Source organism: Diceros bicornis, chromosome 27 (genome assembly GCF_020826845.1).
Source record: "Diceros bicornis minor isolate mBicDic1 chromosome 27, mDicBic1.mat.cur, whole genome shotgun sequence".
NCBI lineage: Eukaryota > Metazoa > Chordata > Mammalia > Perissodactyla > Rhinocerotidae > Diceros > Diceros bicornis.
Genome location: NC_080766.1, coordinates 31,048,458 through 31,067,123, shown reverse-complemented (window position 1 = coordinate 31,067,123; position 18,666 = coordinate 31,048,458). Strand labels below are relative to the sequence as shown.

General features: G+C 37.2%; 2 protein-coding genes across 2 annotated transcripts; both read left to right on the top strand.

Moving 5' to 3' along the window:
• Positions 1-812: 812 nt before the first annotated feature.
• LOC131423059 (keratin-associated protein 25-1) lies at positions 813-10,775 on the top strand. The gene is given in 3 exon segments (XM_058570614.1): positions 813-914; positions 10,273-10,537; positions 10,540-10,775. Coding segments are annotated over 3 exon segments (603 nt in total).
• Positions 10,776-17,472: 6,697 nt separating this feature from the next.
• Positions 17,473-18,234, top strand: LOC131393013 (keratin-associated protein 24-1). The gene has a single exon (XM_058523385.1). The coding sequence runs from the start codon at positions 17,473-17,475 to the stop codon at positions 18,232-18,234; it is 762 nt and encodes a 253-aa protein (XP_058379368.1).
• Positions 18,235-18,666: the final 432 nt, after the last annotated feature.

The window sequence follows — 18,666 nt, the reverse complement described above, 5'->3', positions numbered from 1 at the left end:
ATAAAAAATAAACTCTTTATATGTGCAATAATATGCTGAAATTCGCTTAGATAAACATCCAAGGAGATACGACCTCCTTTTTTTTCTATAGCATCTATCGAAATATGTGTGCTAACACCTTCAGTTTCATGATAATAAAAGACAGAACAGCGACACACAGTCTTGTTGGGTGTGGATCTTAGCAAAGATTGTCAAAGCTTTCCAGGTCACCATTCTTCACTGGGAAAGATACACCTGAATATGCTATGCATGCCAAGTTTCCCAGAAGATTAGCTAGATTTTGAATTTAGGCTGTATCTCCAAAGAATGTGAAATGTTTTAATTCCCAAATTAAGAATTTTCAACATTTATCACTTTGAAAAATATTGTGTTTACATATACATAATTTGGTCTTATGGAAAAAATAGCCATAAATGAATTCTCTCTAATTATGTGAATCCATTTGTTGGATTTTTAATAGCAACTTCAAGGAATTGTCAAGGCTTATAAACAAACATGATTCTAAAACAAGCAGTTGACCTATACTGTGAGAGAGATTGAACAAGGAAAAGAAGAATGACAGTTATCTGAAGGCTGTGATATTGATAATACATATTTTATAGGTTGGAGGGATAACTGCTTGGTAGACATATAAAAACTACCCTAATGAGATATCCTAGAAATGGTTCTGAGATATGAACAAGAGGATGGGCTGTAGAGGGAACCTACACCCAGCAGCCAAGATATATTAATGTTAGGTCCAGCAGGTAACAATCACACTTTAGCAACCTGCTCTTTGCAATTTAAGCAAGACCTGACCTTCTAACTCCACCATGTCTTACAAGAATTGCTGCTCCAGAAACTACAGCTCTCACTCCCTTGGGAATTCCTGCCATGCTCCTGTCACCTCACCGAGAACCCTGTATTCCACTGAGGTGAGCTGTGGAGATGCCCCCTGTTCTCCTAGTAGCAGCCTGGGCAGCAACAAACTCCATGACAGCTGCCATGAGCCTGAGGAGACCTCATGAGCTGCCAACCAACCAGTTGTGGGAGCAGTGACTGAAGCCCTTCTGGCTGTTCTCTGATTGTTTGTGATGTGTTCAGATCCCATCAAGGAAATAGCTGTCTTCCTATCACATCTGGTGGTTCCAGTTCCTGCCATCCTGCATCTTGTAGACAACCTTTGAGCTGCTATCTTCCAAGTTACCGATCCTGTGGCTGTCAACCACTGAACTACCTGACTTATGGCCATCAACCCCTGAGCTACCTTTCCTAAAATCATCAATCCCTGAGACACCTGCTCTATGGATGCCAATCTCTTAGCTACATGTCCAGCTGCTACAGATCCATAAACTATACATATAGTGATTTTCAGCCATACTCTTCTTCTTTGAGAAACTGGTAGTATCTTTATTAAAGATCATGATGAATAGCTGGAAACAACTTCATACTTGCTGTCCTTGAGAGCTCATTCAGCTTCACATCAATGGCTCTTCTTATTCTGTATGGGTTATGTTATCTCGTGTAATTCTAAACTAAATCTCCTCAATGAGACCCTTCTCTTTGTTTTATGCATTCCTATCACTCACTCTTATAAAAAAAATTGATGTGTTTCAACCTGGATGAAATTCTTTTCCCCCATTTTCTTCCTAACTAATATACAGCTTGACATACAAATCGTGTTTTTCGTTGGTATCATTTTTGTGTACCTAATTTTATGTCTAGTTATTCCTTTGGGTTATGTCAATTGCTTTACGCAACGTTGATGATTTTTGTACTCTGGATTAATTATGGAGAATATAGAAATTGTCCAGAGATGAATAAAATGATTCATTAAAAGCATCTGTACAAAAATATTAAAGTATATTGAGCAACATGACTTGTTGACTGTCGAAGTGTTCATGCAGTACTTGGCTGTATTTGGGGTTTGGCATTAGGATCTTTCAGGTAACAGGAAATTTACTAGTTAGAGCTGTGTTGTAACAAATAAGCTATCAAATGTATAATAGTTTAAACATATCCTTGTTCTTCTAACAATAGTGGAGAAAGAAAGAGATCAGCAGGGAAGCCCTCTTCCCGACAGTCATTTAGAGATTAACTGACAGAGACTTGGCTCTTTAAGATGTGACTACCAAGATGGCCCGAGGAGTTGAATTCCACTTTAGCTAAGTATGGAACTCAGCCCCGTGGCCTTACATAACCACAAGAGGGGCTGTTAGATATAATACAATCCTGTGTCCAGGAAGAAGAGGGCGACATAAAATTGGTAGAGGATCTAATAGTCTAGAATGCATTTTTCTAATGCACAGAAAAAGAAAATCCCCACCTACTGCCACATTATATCTAGAGTTCCAACCTACAACTGTGAAAAATGCAACTTTATTTGTTTTGCAGAATTCAGATATTTGATGCCTTTGCTTCAGTTTACCAAATCTTCTTTTGTTCAGTATTGTTTTCAACTTGCACTGTAACTAAAGGACTATAGTCCTATTTCCTAAAATTACTATTTTTCAAATTTCAGTTTCTCAGCTGCTCGTCTCAACCTAAAACTGTCATATCTCACTAATATGACCTTTTGCCAAATCAATTTGATTTCCATAACCAAGCACTATGGCTTGATTTTGATTAGTGCTGACATAAATATTTATTATTGCATGGGGAGCATGGAGAACAACTACTACATGTCAGTCACTTCTTTATATTACCACGATAATCCTTATCATCTCTCTCTTATACCAAAATTATCATTATCTTCTTGTTTTTACAAGCAAGAAGACTTAGGTCCAGAAAAATCAAACAAGTTGCCTAACAAAAAAACACATATTAGGTTTCAAGGAATAGTTGCAATTCAAATCCACATCTATCTGTTCTAGAACTTATGTCCTGTTTTACAACCATTTACTTGATTTTCAAATATTTCACATCTGCTGTATGTCAATCCCTGAAGGAAAATTATAGAAAATAGATGTATAATTTATTCCACATTTCCAGTACCAGGCATTTTATAGATGTTAACCCTAATCTTTCTCACAGTTGAGAGGTCTTACCTCTGTCTTACTGATGAAGAAACCAGCTCAGTGTTGTTCAACTTCTTGCCTAAAATCTCATTACTTATGAGTGAGAGAGTCCAAATTTTAATTCAAAACAATGCTATTTACCTTTTTATATGTAGCTGAACGCTAACAGTACTCTGTGGACAGAGTTTTATATATCAGTGAATTTCGATTCTGTTGCTGGTACCCAAAGAGAAAAAAAATAGGAAAAAAATCAAATCGTTAGAGTACTAAGGATTGAAATTCAACATAATTGAATAGCTTGCAGTCTAAAGTCTTTTTTTTTTTGTGAGGAAGATCAGCCCTGAGCTAACATCCATGCCAATCCTCCTCTTTTTGCTGAGGAAGACCAGCTCTGAGCTAACATCTATTGCCAATCCTCCTCCCTTTCTTTTCCCCAAAGCCCCAGTAGATAGTTGTATGTCATAGTTGCACACCCTTCTAGTTGCTGTATGTGGGATGCAGCCCCAGCATGGCTGGAGAAGCAGTGCGTCGGTGCACGCCCAGGATCCAAACCCGGGCCACCGGTAGCGGAGTGTGTGCACTTAACTGCTAAGCCACGGGGCCGGCCCTAGCTTGCAGTCTATAGGAAAAATAAATATGCTTTGTAAACATAGGAAATATGTCACTACTTTTATCATCCATCCATTTTGAAATGATTCCTTCCCTTCACATATACAACATATAAACCAATATGGGAAAATGTGATTAGATAATAAATATAAAAAGCACATTTTCAATTGTGAAATACCTTTCAATTTACTGGAAACCTCTGTCCTGGGAAGCTTTACTCAGTGCCTATGACATTCAGATCACTTTGTTTTGTCCATACACATGGCATCTGAATCAATTACTCATATCAATTATTTTTTCAGTTCTATAGATATATAAAGTAAGTTAGAGAGTTTTTTTAAAAAAAAGATAACTATCTCCATTCATTGCTGCATTCAAAACATGTCTATTGAATAACTAATATATGACCAACACTATTTTATTTACTGTAATACCACAGTGAGCAAATAGAACTGATTCATGTTCTCATGGACTTTGACATCTAGTAAAGTAGATGATCAATAAACTTAAAAATAAATAGTTGAAGGTATAACTAGAACTCATAACCGGTATCATAAAGGAAATAAGTTTAGTTATAGAGAATATGAAAGTTGGATAGAGGGGCTGCAAATGAGATAGGATGGACTGTGGAGTCCTCTCTGAGTACTAAAATCTTTAGATCTGAAAGATGAAAAGAAAACAGCTGTACAAAGAGCAGAGGGAAGCAGAGTGAAGGTCTAGGAAGCTAAATGTACCAGGCCCAGTGGTTGAAAAGAGTTTGGTAAATTCAAGAAACTGAAAGGAGATGGATGTGGCTAGTGTGTCGAGGAACAAGAGGAGAATAGAATGAGATGAGACCGTGAAGTAGACAAGGCCCAGATTATTCAAGGTCTTGGAATATATATTTTTCATTTTATTCTCAGGAAATATAAAGCTTGTTAAGGTTTTACATAAGAGAATGACATTTTCTGGTTCTAAAAGTATTATTCTGGACTTCCATTTTCCAGTTCAGCTTGTAAAGAGTTTGGAAGTAGTCACTGTGGAATGATTACAAAAAGTGTAACATACATATAATGGGAATACTAGAAGAAGAAGGAGAGAAAGAAACAGAAGAAATATGTCAAGCAGTAATGACTTAGAATTCCCCCAAATTGGTAATAGACATCAAACCACAGATCAAGGGAGCTCAGAGAATACAATCAAGATAAATGCCAAAATATCCACAACTTAAGCATATTATAGTCAACCTGCAGAAATCAAAGAAAAGATAATAATCTTGAAAAGAGGCCAAGGAGAAGTAAAACACCGTACCTTTAAGAGGAACAAGAATAAGAATTTCATGAGACTTCTCTTCAGACACCATGCAAGCAAGATGTTGGAGTGAAATATTTAAAGTATCGAAAGAAAAACCTAGCAACCTAGAATTCGGTATCCAGTGAAATTATCTTTCAAAAATGAAGGTGAAATAGAGACTTTCTCAGATACACAAAAATTGAGGGAATTCATCACCACTAGACCACTTTTGTAAGAAATAAAAGAAATCCTTTGGAATGAAGAAAAATATATAGGTCAGATATTTGGATCTACATAAAGAAAGGAAGAGCATTAGAAAATGAATAAATAAATATTACTCTGACCATAGTATACAGAACAAATTAAAAGGATAAAGAATGAATGCAGATAGGTAAGTTGTGTAGTTGTGAAAATGATGACAGCTTGGAGGAACTTAAGATAAGATAGCACAAATGAATAGAAGCAGATACATTTGAGATATACATAGAAGAAAGAAAGTTAGTACTTTCTTATTGTTTACATGTAGTAGGGAAAATAAGAATCAAGATTGATATGCTGATCCCTGGCTTAAGAAACCAGGTAGATAATTTTTTACTTATGAACATGGGAAAGCATATGAGAGAATATTTTGAGGAATGAAATCAAGACCTCCACTGTGGACGCTAAATTTGAGTGGCCAATAAAGAAAGAAAAATCATCAAAGGCAAGATATCAAACAGGCATCTGTGTTTTTTTTGTTGTTGTTTGTTTGTTCATTTATTTTCAGGAAGATTGGCCCTAAGCTAATATCTGTTGCCAATCTTCCTCTTTTTTTTCTTTGCTCTCCCCAAAGCCCCAGTACAGAGTTGTATATCCTAGTTGTAGGTCCTTCTAGTTCTTCTATGTGGGATGCCACCTCAGCATGGCTTGGTGAGCAATAAGTAGGTCCATGCCCAGGATCCAAACTGGCAAACCCCGGGCTGCCAAAGTGGAACGCATTAACTTAACTGCTACACCACTGGGTGTAGTAAAAAAAACACACATTTAATTTATTAAACATTCAAAAACTTTTATTAATCACCTACATTGTTCAAGAAACACAACTGGTGATGTTGATATGAATAAGATATAGTCTCGACCTCATGGAGGTCAAAGACTTATAGGCTAGAGAGGCTTTAAACAAATAGATTCAATATCAAGTGTAAATGCATTAATTAATTTATGAATAAAGTTCTATAGAGGAAGGAAAAAGAAAAAAGGAAAACAAAATAGAGAAAATGGTCTTACAGAGCACTCACCTTCCAGATATGGCTCATAGTTCATATTATTTGCCTACTGTATACATTGGAATTATTAGATGTTTAAAATATGATGACATAATGGATAGTGCTACTAAAGCCTTGAGTGAGCATTGCTTATTCTGGGCCAAGTTGATATACATATGACAAGAACAAAGATATTCCAAATTTCCATGTTGGGATCAATATGAAGAAAGTCATAGTATTTCTAAGAAAGGATGAATGAGGAATTGACAAAGTGGATTTCTTGCCTATCTCTACACACAACCAGGACGATTTGGCCCATGTAAAAATGACTTTCAACTTCTATATTAATATGGAGAAAATCAAATGGAATGTTTAGGGCATCATGCATGGACATGAGTAAAGAGATGCAGAAAGTGTCTCTGAGACAGTGATTCTTGACCTGCTGTAATGAATGCACAATCATTCCCAGGAGGCACAACAAGGAAGGGTGTTCCAGAAGGGGAGAAGCTTGTGCAGTCTCTGAGATGGAAAAAGCTGGGTTTTAAGACATTTTGAATATTTAAATGAAACTTAAACATGAGGATTCTGGAGTAGGATAACAGAGAGAGGGTGAAAACACATCTCGCTTCCAGATATTGAAAACCCTATGAATCTTGTTCAGAAGTGTGGACTTTATCATGTAGGAAAGTCATAGAGTCATAGAAATCTGTGCTTTACAAAAAACTCTAATGAAAATATGGAGAACGTATTAGACTTATGGACTCTAAATAAGATTTAGTTAATTAATTAAAAGTGTTAACCAGCATGTGAGAATGAAAATATCACAAACTTTCAGATGTGATTTTCATGATTTGGGTTAATTTCATCATAACCTCAACCAATCATCTCTAACAAAAGATATAACTTCTCAGTAGTTTTTTTGTTTTTTTATCTTGGGCTATTGGGCCAGGCAGATACATGGAGATGTAACAAACTTAAAGGTCTCCGTAGACACTGGGCAGAGTTATAAATAGAACTACAAATAATAAATAAGGACACATCAGCTAGGTATGTGTATTGGGCCTTTCCTATGTTTGTCATAAAGACGTGATAAATGGTCCATGATACCAGGCTTCTCTCATTTACATGTCCTGCATCTAACTTACATTTTAATTACTGATGATTAATGGTGGGATCATATTTAGCTTGATAACTCCAGCCTCAACGGTGGAGGCTAGAGTTATCACTTCTATGGAGATCAATCTATTTTCACTATGGACTAAAAAAAAATACTGTTTGTTTTCTTTTTGAAACTCATATGTAGCATGCCCACATGCCAAAGAAGAGATTTTATAGGCTGGTTAGTTATCACTTGTTTTGAAACTTTTGTTTCAAAGAACAAAAGAAGTGAAGAGAATCTTGAATTAAATCATGAAGAATTTAGGCATTGCACACGCGAAAAACTATTTTGGTTGGGAGTTATCACCGTGAGAGGAGGAATCTTCTTTGGAAGCGTATAAGAGTATGAGAGGTTTCATTTATCTGGAGGGCTTAAAGTTCTTAGAGGAGATGGGAAAATTGTCAAATAGATTTCTCCAACTCTCAACTCTCGATGACTCCAATCTCTTCTGTTGTTTTCTACAAGGAACAGGCCTCACACTGATGTGAAGTGATCTGAGGCTTTCTCTGAGTAAGAATGTGGTACAGTGACTGAAAATTCTCCATGTGGGATGTCAAATATTTTTTCTTCCACTACCTGAAACAAAAAAAGGTGAAATTCAGACTTTACATTCCATCTGCACCAATTGTCATGTTTTTCGTGACTTTTAAAAAATAAATAAATAAAATATCAAAAAATATATATCACAAGTGTGCTTACCCCCCACTTTGTGCATGCTTTATGGGGGTATGATTTCTCTTCACTTTTACTTAAAAAGCTCTATAAAAATATTTTAATATCTTTCTTCAGGAAAAAATGCATCAGCCTTCTAGATTCTTCGATGGATAATATAGAGACAATGGGCATGGGTAGGAAAAGAAGATTCTGCAGAGGGGAAGTGACTTCATGGCTACTGATGTCACTCCCTAAGGCCGTGTTCCTCAAAGGAACTAGAACTTTGTGCAATAGGAAAGCATACACCAAAAAGGATTATCAATCCTTACTTTCAGATGCCAAGTGGCTGCTTAGAATCTTTACTCTCCTCCACTCATTCCCAACTACATCATCTTTGACAACTTGGGAAGCATTTGAAAAGAGTTATTTTGAAAACTACGGACTCCAGGAAATAGATATCTGTAAACATTAACTCACTTCTTTGGGGGAGAATTCAAAATAAGGCCCAGAGCTTTTTCCTTCTGTGGTATGCAAGTATGAATTTTTCAGACATCTTTCTTCATGTGTTATTAAAATTTTTCTTAATTCTTGCTCACTTTAATTGCATGATGACCGAAGCATCTTAGTAAATTATCTTGGGGAAAGATATTCATTAGTTCAAGAATGCTAGTGCACAAGCCTATAGTTTTTGATATTGATGGTGCTCAGGGCAAGCTGCCCCAGGAAGCACCACTCTGGTATGCGGATTATTTCGAGCTGAAGACAATAAGGACTCAGAGAGCTCAGGAAAAATATTTGAGTTTCCCCTCCCAAACTGCCTAAAGAATTTAAAACCAAAAATCTGTTTTAGGAAGGGGTTATTATCATGACTGCTATAAAAGATAATTTAGGATAGAGGTTACAATAGAAAAGGCACCAACAAGCCCATCTTATTGGGAGTCCTGTCTCTCTGGCCACATTCTTTGGATGGCCTTGCGAGGAGTTGTCAGACAATCATTTACAAGGGAAGTCTCCATTTGTAAAGGTATCTCCCTCTCTGTATTGAGAAAAAGTGGGGGTGAGCTCATTTCTAGTAACTTATCAATGTGGAAGATGAGGCCTTGGGGCTATATAATAAACCTTACTCTTGTTTACTGTGCTTTAGTGGTAATCTCCTGTAACTGACTTCCCCCACCCCCAAAATCCTCCTTTGTCATTGGCTGAAAATGATATTTAAGACGAGAATTTCTGCTATTGTGTGGAGAAACGCAGTGTCCCTGCTTTCTCCCATGTATACATGTTATTAAACTTGGTATTATTTTCTCCTGCTAACCTGTCTTGTTGATTATTTGGCCAGCCAGAAGAACCTTAAGGGAAAGGGCAGAGGGAGATTCTCCCTCTTCCCCCGACAATATCATGTTTATCCACTTAGTTGAATGCCACCAATAGAAATGTATGACATTTTTACTAGTAAAAGCAAGTATGTAATCAATGTTACCAAGTAAAAATATCACATACATCTCCTCAAGTCTTTGGAAATCAAACTCAACATTTAAATATGAAAAATTTCAAGTTGTCAGGGTGGAGTTCTTTAAAATGTACTCTAAGATGCTTACATAAAATTCACTGTCAGGAGAAATATACAGAGAATAACATCACACGATTAAATTCTCAGCTAAGCTTAAAAATAGGGAATAGTATGATATTTTCCATCTGGCAAATCTGGTAAGTTCTCATATGTAGGAACTATTTTAGTATATCAACACTTCCTCCAAGTATTGCAACACTAAGTCTCTTCAAAGATGAACACTATGCCTTCCTAACTATGTTGTTCCTTGTAGATAATGACTAAGATAAACATCCATTCAAATGGGCTCCTTGTAATCAAGCATTATTGACGGGTAGGAAAAGAAAAAAAGCAGATAAAATACAAAGGTGATTATGTCATACATTCTCAAGTCTGATAAACAGGGCAAAGATTAGGAAGGCAGATATATAGAAGATGCAAACTGGACTTATTTTATGGATGGGTGGCAAGTCATTTTCATAGGCAGCACAACAGCGAACTAATAAAATGTTATGATGTAAATTGATGTCAAATATGGAGAGGAGGAGAATCCAAGTATATATCCACCAAGGTATATAAGCAATCTGGTCTAGTTTCACATAGATTTAGACAAGCTGCTCTTTGCTTCTTATCTGAAAGCCTTACTTCAGATTCTACCTTGTCATCCAACATCTGCTGTTCTGAGAACTATAACTGCTGGTCTCTTGGGAGTTACCGTCATGCTCCTGTTACCTTATCTACAACTCTCTACTCTACCAGTGTGAACTGTGGTGATGCTGTTTGCTTGCTCAGCCAAAACAGAATGGGGCTTCTGGAAACTTCCCAGAGACATGCAGTAAAGCTTCCAGCTACCAACCATCCAGCTGTGTGCCCACAACCTGTGAAATTTCTGGCTACCCTTCCACTACTTACTGTGTCTCCAGGCCTTGCAGAGCAACCAGTTGTTTTCCCATCATTTCTTACCTCTCCAGTTCCTGTCAACCAACAGTGTATAATAGACCTCAGAACTATTTGCCCATTAGTTGCCACCCCCAGAACCACCACTCTTAGGGTTGTCAGCCACAGAACTCATCTTCTGTGGGTATCGACCACTGAATTTTGCATCCAGCACCTGCCATCCTTTGAGATATCTATCCTCTGACTGCCAACCTCTAGGTTATGTGTCTAGAAGCTTCAGACCCCTGGACTAGGTGTCTAATAGTTTTCAACCTGTTCCCTACAGATACAGCAATTTCCAACCAGCTTGTTCTTCCGTTGGGACTTGGCAATCTCCATTTATTAGAAGATCATGCTGAATTGTCACCCCAGCATATTTCCAGATAGCTTTGTAAAGAAACGTCAACTTTAGCTTGATGACTTTTTCTTCGGCTAACAGATCATTGTGCTTTTAGTTCAGTTACTGTTTTAACCTGTATTCTTTTACTTGACCAAATTCTAAGTGATTGTAATTGCTGGTTTAGTCACTAGAATATTCTTGCTATCAGGCTTCTTGATTTCTATGCCATTAATATGTTCTTAAGTAGGAAGAAAAGTTTTCATGGTTATTTCTAAATAAACTTGCTTCAAATTATTTAGAAAACAGTATGTTTTCATTCTTTATCATCTCCCACTTAGTTTTACTAAACTGAATACATTTAAAGAAAAATAATAATAAAGAGTATCTGATAAAAGCAAGCAAGATAGATACTTTCAATGTCCTGATTGAACATATATACTACTTGTGCATTCAATGTGCATCTGTATTTTATAACACCAAAAAAGAGAGTTTTGAAGGTTCTTTAGTCACAATAGGCTATGGTTTATCATAGGAACTAAGAACTCCAAAATTTAAGAAGTTTAAAGTTGCGATGGCTTATTTATCACTCATACTACACATTCATTGTTCCAGCTCCAAAATCATTCTCATTCTGGGATCCAGGGGCAGAGAGTCTTCATCATCTGGAATAACGGCAGTAGAGGCAGGAGGAAGATAGCAAGAGAACCACCCACCAACTCTACATGTGTCCTCTAATACAATTGAACAGAGCAAGTCACAATGTCCACCCTATCTTATTAACCACAAAGGGGTTACATAAATTTTAGTTCCGAACAACGGAAAGCACAAGGTTTCTTTCCTCTTGAATTAAACTTAAGAAGTCCTTCCCCCTCCCGACCCCCTCATGGATCCTTGCATAGAAAACATCACTATTACTTGGGACTTATTTCTCTCTTTTATGTATGTATGTAACTAATTAATTAATTCAGTTCTTCCATGTACTCAATAGGAACTTGTTATTCCCACAGGCAACTTCTCATATACACCATACTGATCACCTTCGATGTGCCACCATACCACTAGATAATAATAATCTCCCATGAATACACCTATGAAAAAATATTATTCTCCCCATTTCTGCAGATAAGAAAACTCAAATAGGGCAAGCAACTTGCCCAAAGACCCAAATAAGTTGGATTCCAAAAACTTTCCTTTATTGTCAGTATTATCTATAGCCTTTTTCATTTAGGTGATGACTAATCTGGAAGCCACTTGGAAGTTGTCAATAACTTGGCAACTATGATCTTCAACTCTAGAACTGCAAAATATAAACTGCACATAAAACTATTTCTTCTCTGCCTCAGCCACAGCCCATCCTTCTCTTTGGATTGACTAATTTTAATGGTATATGCACTTATATCCTCTCTGGGAGTCTTACTTCCCACATGGAGGGTAGGAAATACCTTCGACTTATTCAGTTCCTCCACGTTGAAATACCTATATGTGTATATTTATATATATGTATATATTTTCAATATACAACTTATATAGATCGCAGCAAGTTGTCTAGGCTAAAACAGCCTCCTCTGGTGCATTTATTTTATTTCTTTTTTTCTGATGCTTTCATACAAAATGCACTAGGTTTTAAATGAGACCCAATAATAATAATTATAACAAAAATAATAATATTTAATAATAATACTAACAAAGAATATAGGCTGATGATAATGATAAACATTAACATCAACTACACACTATGTTTATAACCTTTGCTTGACTAACTCATTTAATCCTCACAGCCACCTATGGAGAAAATATTATTACTAACTCCATTTTGAAGATGTGGAAATTGAGTTAGAGAAGTCTTTGGTAGTTAGTTGATACTCCAAGGGAGCATCAGAGATAGGATTAGAAGCCAGGAAATCTGAGCAGCATGGAGCCCTTATTCTTAACTACTGCATATGCAACTTTCCAGGAACTAGTTAAAGACACATGGCACAGAAGAATATGGGTTAAATAAGAGGTGTCATTAGTGATCTGTTGTCAAGCCAAACATTTTTCTTAATTATATGGAGTAGAATTGTTCATTTTTGGCATTAACTTTTAGAGGAGAGAAAAATTACTGTAGGACTACATATTTGCAACATCAAAGAAAATTAATAATATTTTTCTTTAGTCTAATGGGTGACTGGAAATTCCTAAATAAGAGCTTTAGAAAATTAGAAAGGAAAGTAACATTTGATTTGCATCTACTATGTACCACGCACTTTCTCAGGTATTTTTGCATTTATTATTTCCTTCTATTCTCACAACGGTGCTGTAAAGTATATGCTATTAGCTCTGGTTGTACATAAGAAGGGACTGAGGGACTGAGAGAGAGGTTACACACTAATAAATATGTTTCAATGGTACTCAGTAAGAGGGCGATTCATAACTCGTTAAGGCACAATCATGACAGTTTCACCTCAAAATGTTTAACTCTTATGACACCTGTATCACATTACATTCATGTCATGTTTTCCTGAAAAAGTAAGTACTAATCCAACTCGCATTCCTGTCTTTCCACCCACTTATCATTTTAAAAATGGTTTATCTTCATTTACTATTGTTGCCTACAATTTTGATTTTTCTTATCTGCCCTTCAGTTTTTGAAACAATTCATGATCTAGGAAGCCAACAACGTAAATAGCTAGGATGTCCAGCATTTTAGGCAGACTCAATACTTAATGACTCAAAACTTAAAATTTAATTGCTATGTGAGTATGGATTTGCATACATTTTGCTGTTTTAAATCATGAGATCACTGTTGCATCATTTAACAGCACTCTGGCAAGTGGAATTAGAACAGAATTATACATACGGTTAAAAAAAGGAAGATAAAATTTCATCACGACCTAAAAGACTAGAAGGTGACCTCCATTATTTTCTTTAAGGGCCATTTACTGGAAACTTGAGCTTTCTTTGATCTTCTATATTTACCCTAAAGGATATTTAACCTTTGGAAAAAATTGGGAAACAGTTCCATAACTCTTTTTTAATGAGTTGCAAGGAATCTTCTACCTCATTAGATAAAGGGAGTTTGTTTCTTATTCTTCAGAAGGCATGGGAACTTCTCTGAATTATCTGATGGCTAGAAAGCTTATTTCTTGCATCTTAAATTTGCCCTGGATATAGAACACAAACTCCTCAAACTGCATAAAGACTATATACTAGAGTTACCTATATTTTTCTGACATAATGTGTTACTTTCCTGTGGCTGTTATAACAATTTACCACGTGGTGGCTTAAAACAACAGAAATTTATTCTCTTGCAATCCTGGAGGCCAAAAGTTCAAAATCAGTTTCACTGAACTAGAGGCATGACATCATCAGTAGGGCTGATTCCTTCTGAAGTCTCTAGAGGACAATCCGTTCCCTGCCTCTTCCATCTTCTAGAGGTTGTTAGCATCCCTTCACATATGACAGCATCACTCCAATCTCTGCTTCTATCATCACATTGCCTTCTCTCTCTGATCTACTGCCTCCTTCTTATAAGAACTCCTGTGATTACATCAGTCTCTTGCAGATAATCCATCTCAAGATCCTTAACTTAATCGTATCTGCAGAGTCCCTTTTGCTACATAAGGTAACATTCACAGGTTCTGGAGACTAGGAAGTAGGCATCTTGGCAGGAAGAATCCTATTAAGCTTTCCACACATAGAAAATATTACAATTAGGGGAATTAATGGAAGAAAAGATCCTTTTAGTAATTAAGTGAAAACAGAGAATGCATATGCTTCTCATAGCCTTCAGAAGACAATGCCACCCAAATGGCAATGGTCCTTACTTTCTGCTACGACTTACCATTGTTACGAACTTGATATTTGCTTTGTTACTGATGTTGTCTGCTCAGTCTCTTGCCAAGATGGGGACTAAACTAAAAGACAATTCTGTAGAGGTATCATTTATAGAAAATGGTGGGCGAATGGGGAATGATGGTTACCTGTGAGTGTGATGAATGGGTAAGAAGATAAAACATAATAGCAAATGAGAGGAGTTGAGCTAACTCTGCCTTTGCATATCTCAATGTTTGATTGTTTAGAATATCATTGTACCAAAATGAATTTAAATATGTTGTAAAGTCTCATACTGTGAATATTGGTTATGCTATGTGATGTTCTACATTATTTACTTTGTTGGACTTACACCAGGCGTGAATGATATTATGTTATTTTATTTTTTTTAATTTTTTGGTTATTGCAGTAACATTGGTTTATAACATTGTATAAATTTCAGGTGTACTTCATTATACTTCTATTTCTGCACAGATTACATCATGTTCACCACCCAAATACTAATTACAACCCATCACCACACACACACACACGTGCCTAATTATCCCTTTCGCCCTCCTCCCTCCCCACTTCCCCTCTGGTAACCACTCATCCAATCTCTGTCTCTATGTGTTTGTTTGCTGTTGTTATTATCTACTACTTAATGAGTGAGATCATACAGTATTTGACCTTCTCCCTCTGACTTATTTCACTTTGCATAATACCCTCAATGTCTGTCCGTGTTGTCACAAATGGCTGGATTTCATCATTTCTTATGGCTGAAACGATGTGTATATATACTCTATCATTTAATGCTGTTGAAAGGGGAGTACGTAAGCTTTACAGCTGACTGATTTATTCATCCTGTTTTTGTTTTTTTTCCCCCCTCAAATCTGCTACAAAGAAGACTAAAATAAAACTAGAAGTAACCATGGTATGATAGAGAGATGCAGAAATAAAGCACCATCAACTTCTGGACTCTTTTATATATCACTAGGATCAAGTAAACTTAGTGGAAAATTGGCCAGCAACTGCCTTATGTATTTTGTTTCCTATTTTGCCTGCCTCTGGACTGAAAATTTCTGCACAAAATTCCAGGATCTGAGGCCAGCCCAGTGGCATAGTGGTTAAGTTCATGGGCTCCGCTTCCGTGGCCTGGGGTTTGTGGGTTTTGATCCCAGGTTCAGACCCACACACTGCTTATCAAGCCATGCTGTGGCAGGCGTCCCACACGTAAAGTAGAGGAAGATGGGCACGATGTTAGGCCAGGGCCAATCTTCCTCAGCCAAAAGAGGAGGATTGGCAATAGACATTAGCTCAGGGCTAATCTCACTCAACAACAACAACAACAAAAGATTCCAGGATCCTAGGTAGCCAAACAATTTGCTGAAAATATAGTTGCTTGATCCTGATCCTTTTCACTTGAGAGACAGTCCACAAGATAGCAAAATGCGTTCAATAAAGAGTTGCTTACAGAATCAATTTGTCATTTTATAGAATAAGTACTGAGAGAAGCACTGAGAAAACTCAGATAAAAAAAATGTTTGGAGTATATCTGTGGATTTAAATTGATGTGTATTTTAAAAATCTGGCTGAGAAGCAGAGAACAGGGACGGAAATCTAATTGTCTTCTGTGAGGATAGTGTCTTTTAAAAACTATCCCCAAAGTTGTTCTTACCTGAAGAAGTTGGTACTATCCTCTGTCTGAACTCATCGCTCTTAATAATGCATTGCTGTTTCCAATTCAATAGAGGCTGTGAGTATGAATTATAATTTATATTTTCAAAACAGAAGTGTCAGTTCTTTAGTTTAAATTAAAATATTAAAAAAATTTCTTCAGCCTTCACCATAGGAGCGAAAAGTGTTATTCAATATGCACAGTGACTATAAGAACTGTACAGGCCTTTCAAATAAAAATTTTAAACATAGTCATTCCCTTTTGTGAGTCTAGACCGAAAATAACTACATTCTTCAGCACAGGAATGAAATAAAGTCCACGTCCAAAAAAAAAAAACAAATCGAGAATAAATAAAACTTATTTTGGGAGAAATGTAGAAAAATGTTATACATCTGACAGCAATTGGGTTTTACAGCAGAAACAATAGAATGTATAAAGTATAATCTTTTTCAATTAGGAAAGGTACAATCTTGAGAAACTGGCCTTCTTTGATATTATTGCAGAAACTCTTTAAGAAAGGGATCTCGTAGAAGTCTTGGTTACTTAGCAACCACTGACCCAAGGGGACAAGTTCATTTTTGGCCTCCTATAGGTCACTAAGTCTCACTGGGATTGCTGTGAATCTTACAGATGGAATTCTCCAAACACATCAGATGAGATGTCACCAATACATGGCTGGGCACAGTTAAGAGTACAGCACATATTGGGGGGAAACAATTTTTTCTCTTAATAGTTCAATGCCTTACTTTCTCCTTTGAGCAACAATGTTGAGACAGCCAAAATATTCAGCTTATTTCAGAATATAGGATCAAGTCCTGCAGTATTTCGCAGTAGTCAAAAGACTGGAAAAGTACAGGTTCCTTGTTTTACTTGAATCCTCATTAACCTTTTAATAACCATGGTGTGGAAGCCCATAGACATATTAACCACTGATTGACAGATGGGAGTTTGCCTATTAACATTAAAATCACTGTTCACAGAAGCTATGATCTACAGATGATGAATGAGGGGTGATGGTCAAAGTGGTGATTATAGATATTTTGAAAAATCAAAATAAACTTATTTTTATATGAGTGTGAAGACATCAGCAGGTGTAGCTAAACAACACACTAATGAGTTGTTGCTGTGTTATTGTCCCAGGCAGTGAGAAGGAAGAGAGTCTAGAGAGGCTGCAGACGATCACGAGGGAAGATATAAAAAGTCCTCAGACCACAGCATTACCATACCTTCACGGCCATCACTGAGCATGCACTCAGGCTCCATGTCTCTTCTGGGCTATCCTGGGGATTGTGGTGGCACATCCTACAGAACTCACTGTTATGTCCCTGTGACTCCTTCTATTGCTCTTTGCTCCAGTGATGTAAGCCCTATCTTCGGGCTCTGCTTGCCCACTGGCTACCAAGGAAATCTCTGGCTCCTGGACACCTGCCAGGAAACCTATGCTGAAGCAGCAAGCTGCGAATCTCCTAGCTGTGAGCCCAAGATCTGCACCACGAGTTGTGACCCATCAAACTCCCGTGTGCCCTGCAACTCTCCAACAGTGGGAAAAGTACACAGTGCCTGTGAAACTACCAACATCGGACCCGGCCCCAGCTGCAGCCCGTGCACTCAGACCAAGGGGTATGTATCCGATTGCTACACCCCCAGCCTATATACATCTAAAGCTTGCCAGACCCTCAGCAATGGCTTCAAATGCTTTGGACAACTTAACTGCTTACCCAAGAGTTACCGACCTGTAAACCACTGCAGATTGGGTAGTTTGGGGTATAGAAGCTACCAAAATCTTGGCTTCATACCCAGTGGCTTCTCACCATCATGCTATGTTGCCAGCAGCTGCCAATCCCAAAACTATTTAGCAAGAAATTGCCAATATTCACGTTATGGGCCCATAAGCTGCCAACCACGGAGCTATTTTTCTAGAAACTTCCGGTCTCTGAGCTGTATACCAAGTACCTTCCCTCCTCTGAGGTATTTATACAGTGGCTGCAGACCTCTGAATTGCTATTGATCAACTTATTGTATTTATAGCTGCTGGAAATTGTCCAATGGGGCAGATTTTACTAAGTAGTCTCCTTCTCTGGTATTCTGCTGAATTACTTCATGTGTCTTAAGAATCTTGTTACGTTAACCTCAAATATAACTCTAGAACTTATTAACCACAACTATTGTCACCCGCTAGCTTTTTTCCTGTTGCTCTGTTAATGCCCTATGTGTTGAAGGCTGGCCCTGAAGGTAGTATTATTGTTTCTGAGACTGACTATGATGGGCACACTGAAGAGATTCCGCATGAAATACAACCATTGCCAGCTTTCTAATTTTGCCTGTCACTGCCACTTGTCTGCCAGTGTGATTATCATCTATCTTTCTTGATGAAGTGGGGCCACCTTGGTTTGACTGCTGATTCCAGTTCAGATCATTTTGTTTTCTACCAATAGTTTTG

Excerpts from the sequence above, each read along its gene's own strand:
- LOC131393013 (XM_058523385.1), top strand. The coding sequence starts at position 17,473 with ATGCACTCAGGCTCCATGTCTCTTCTGGGCTATCCTGGGGATTGTGGT.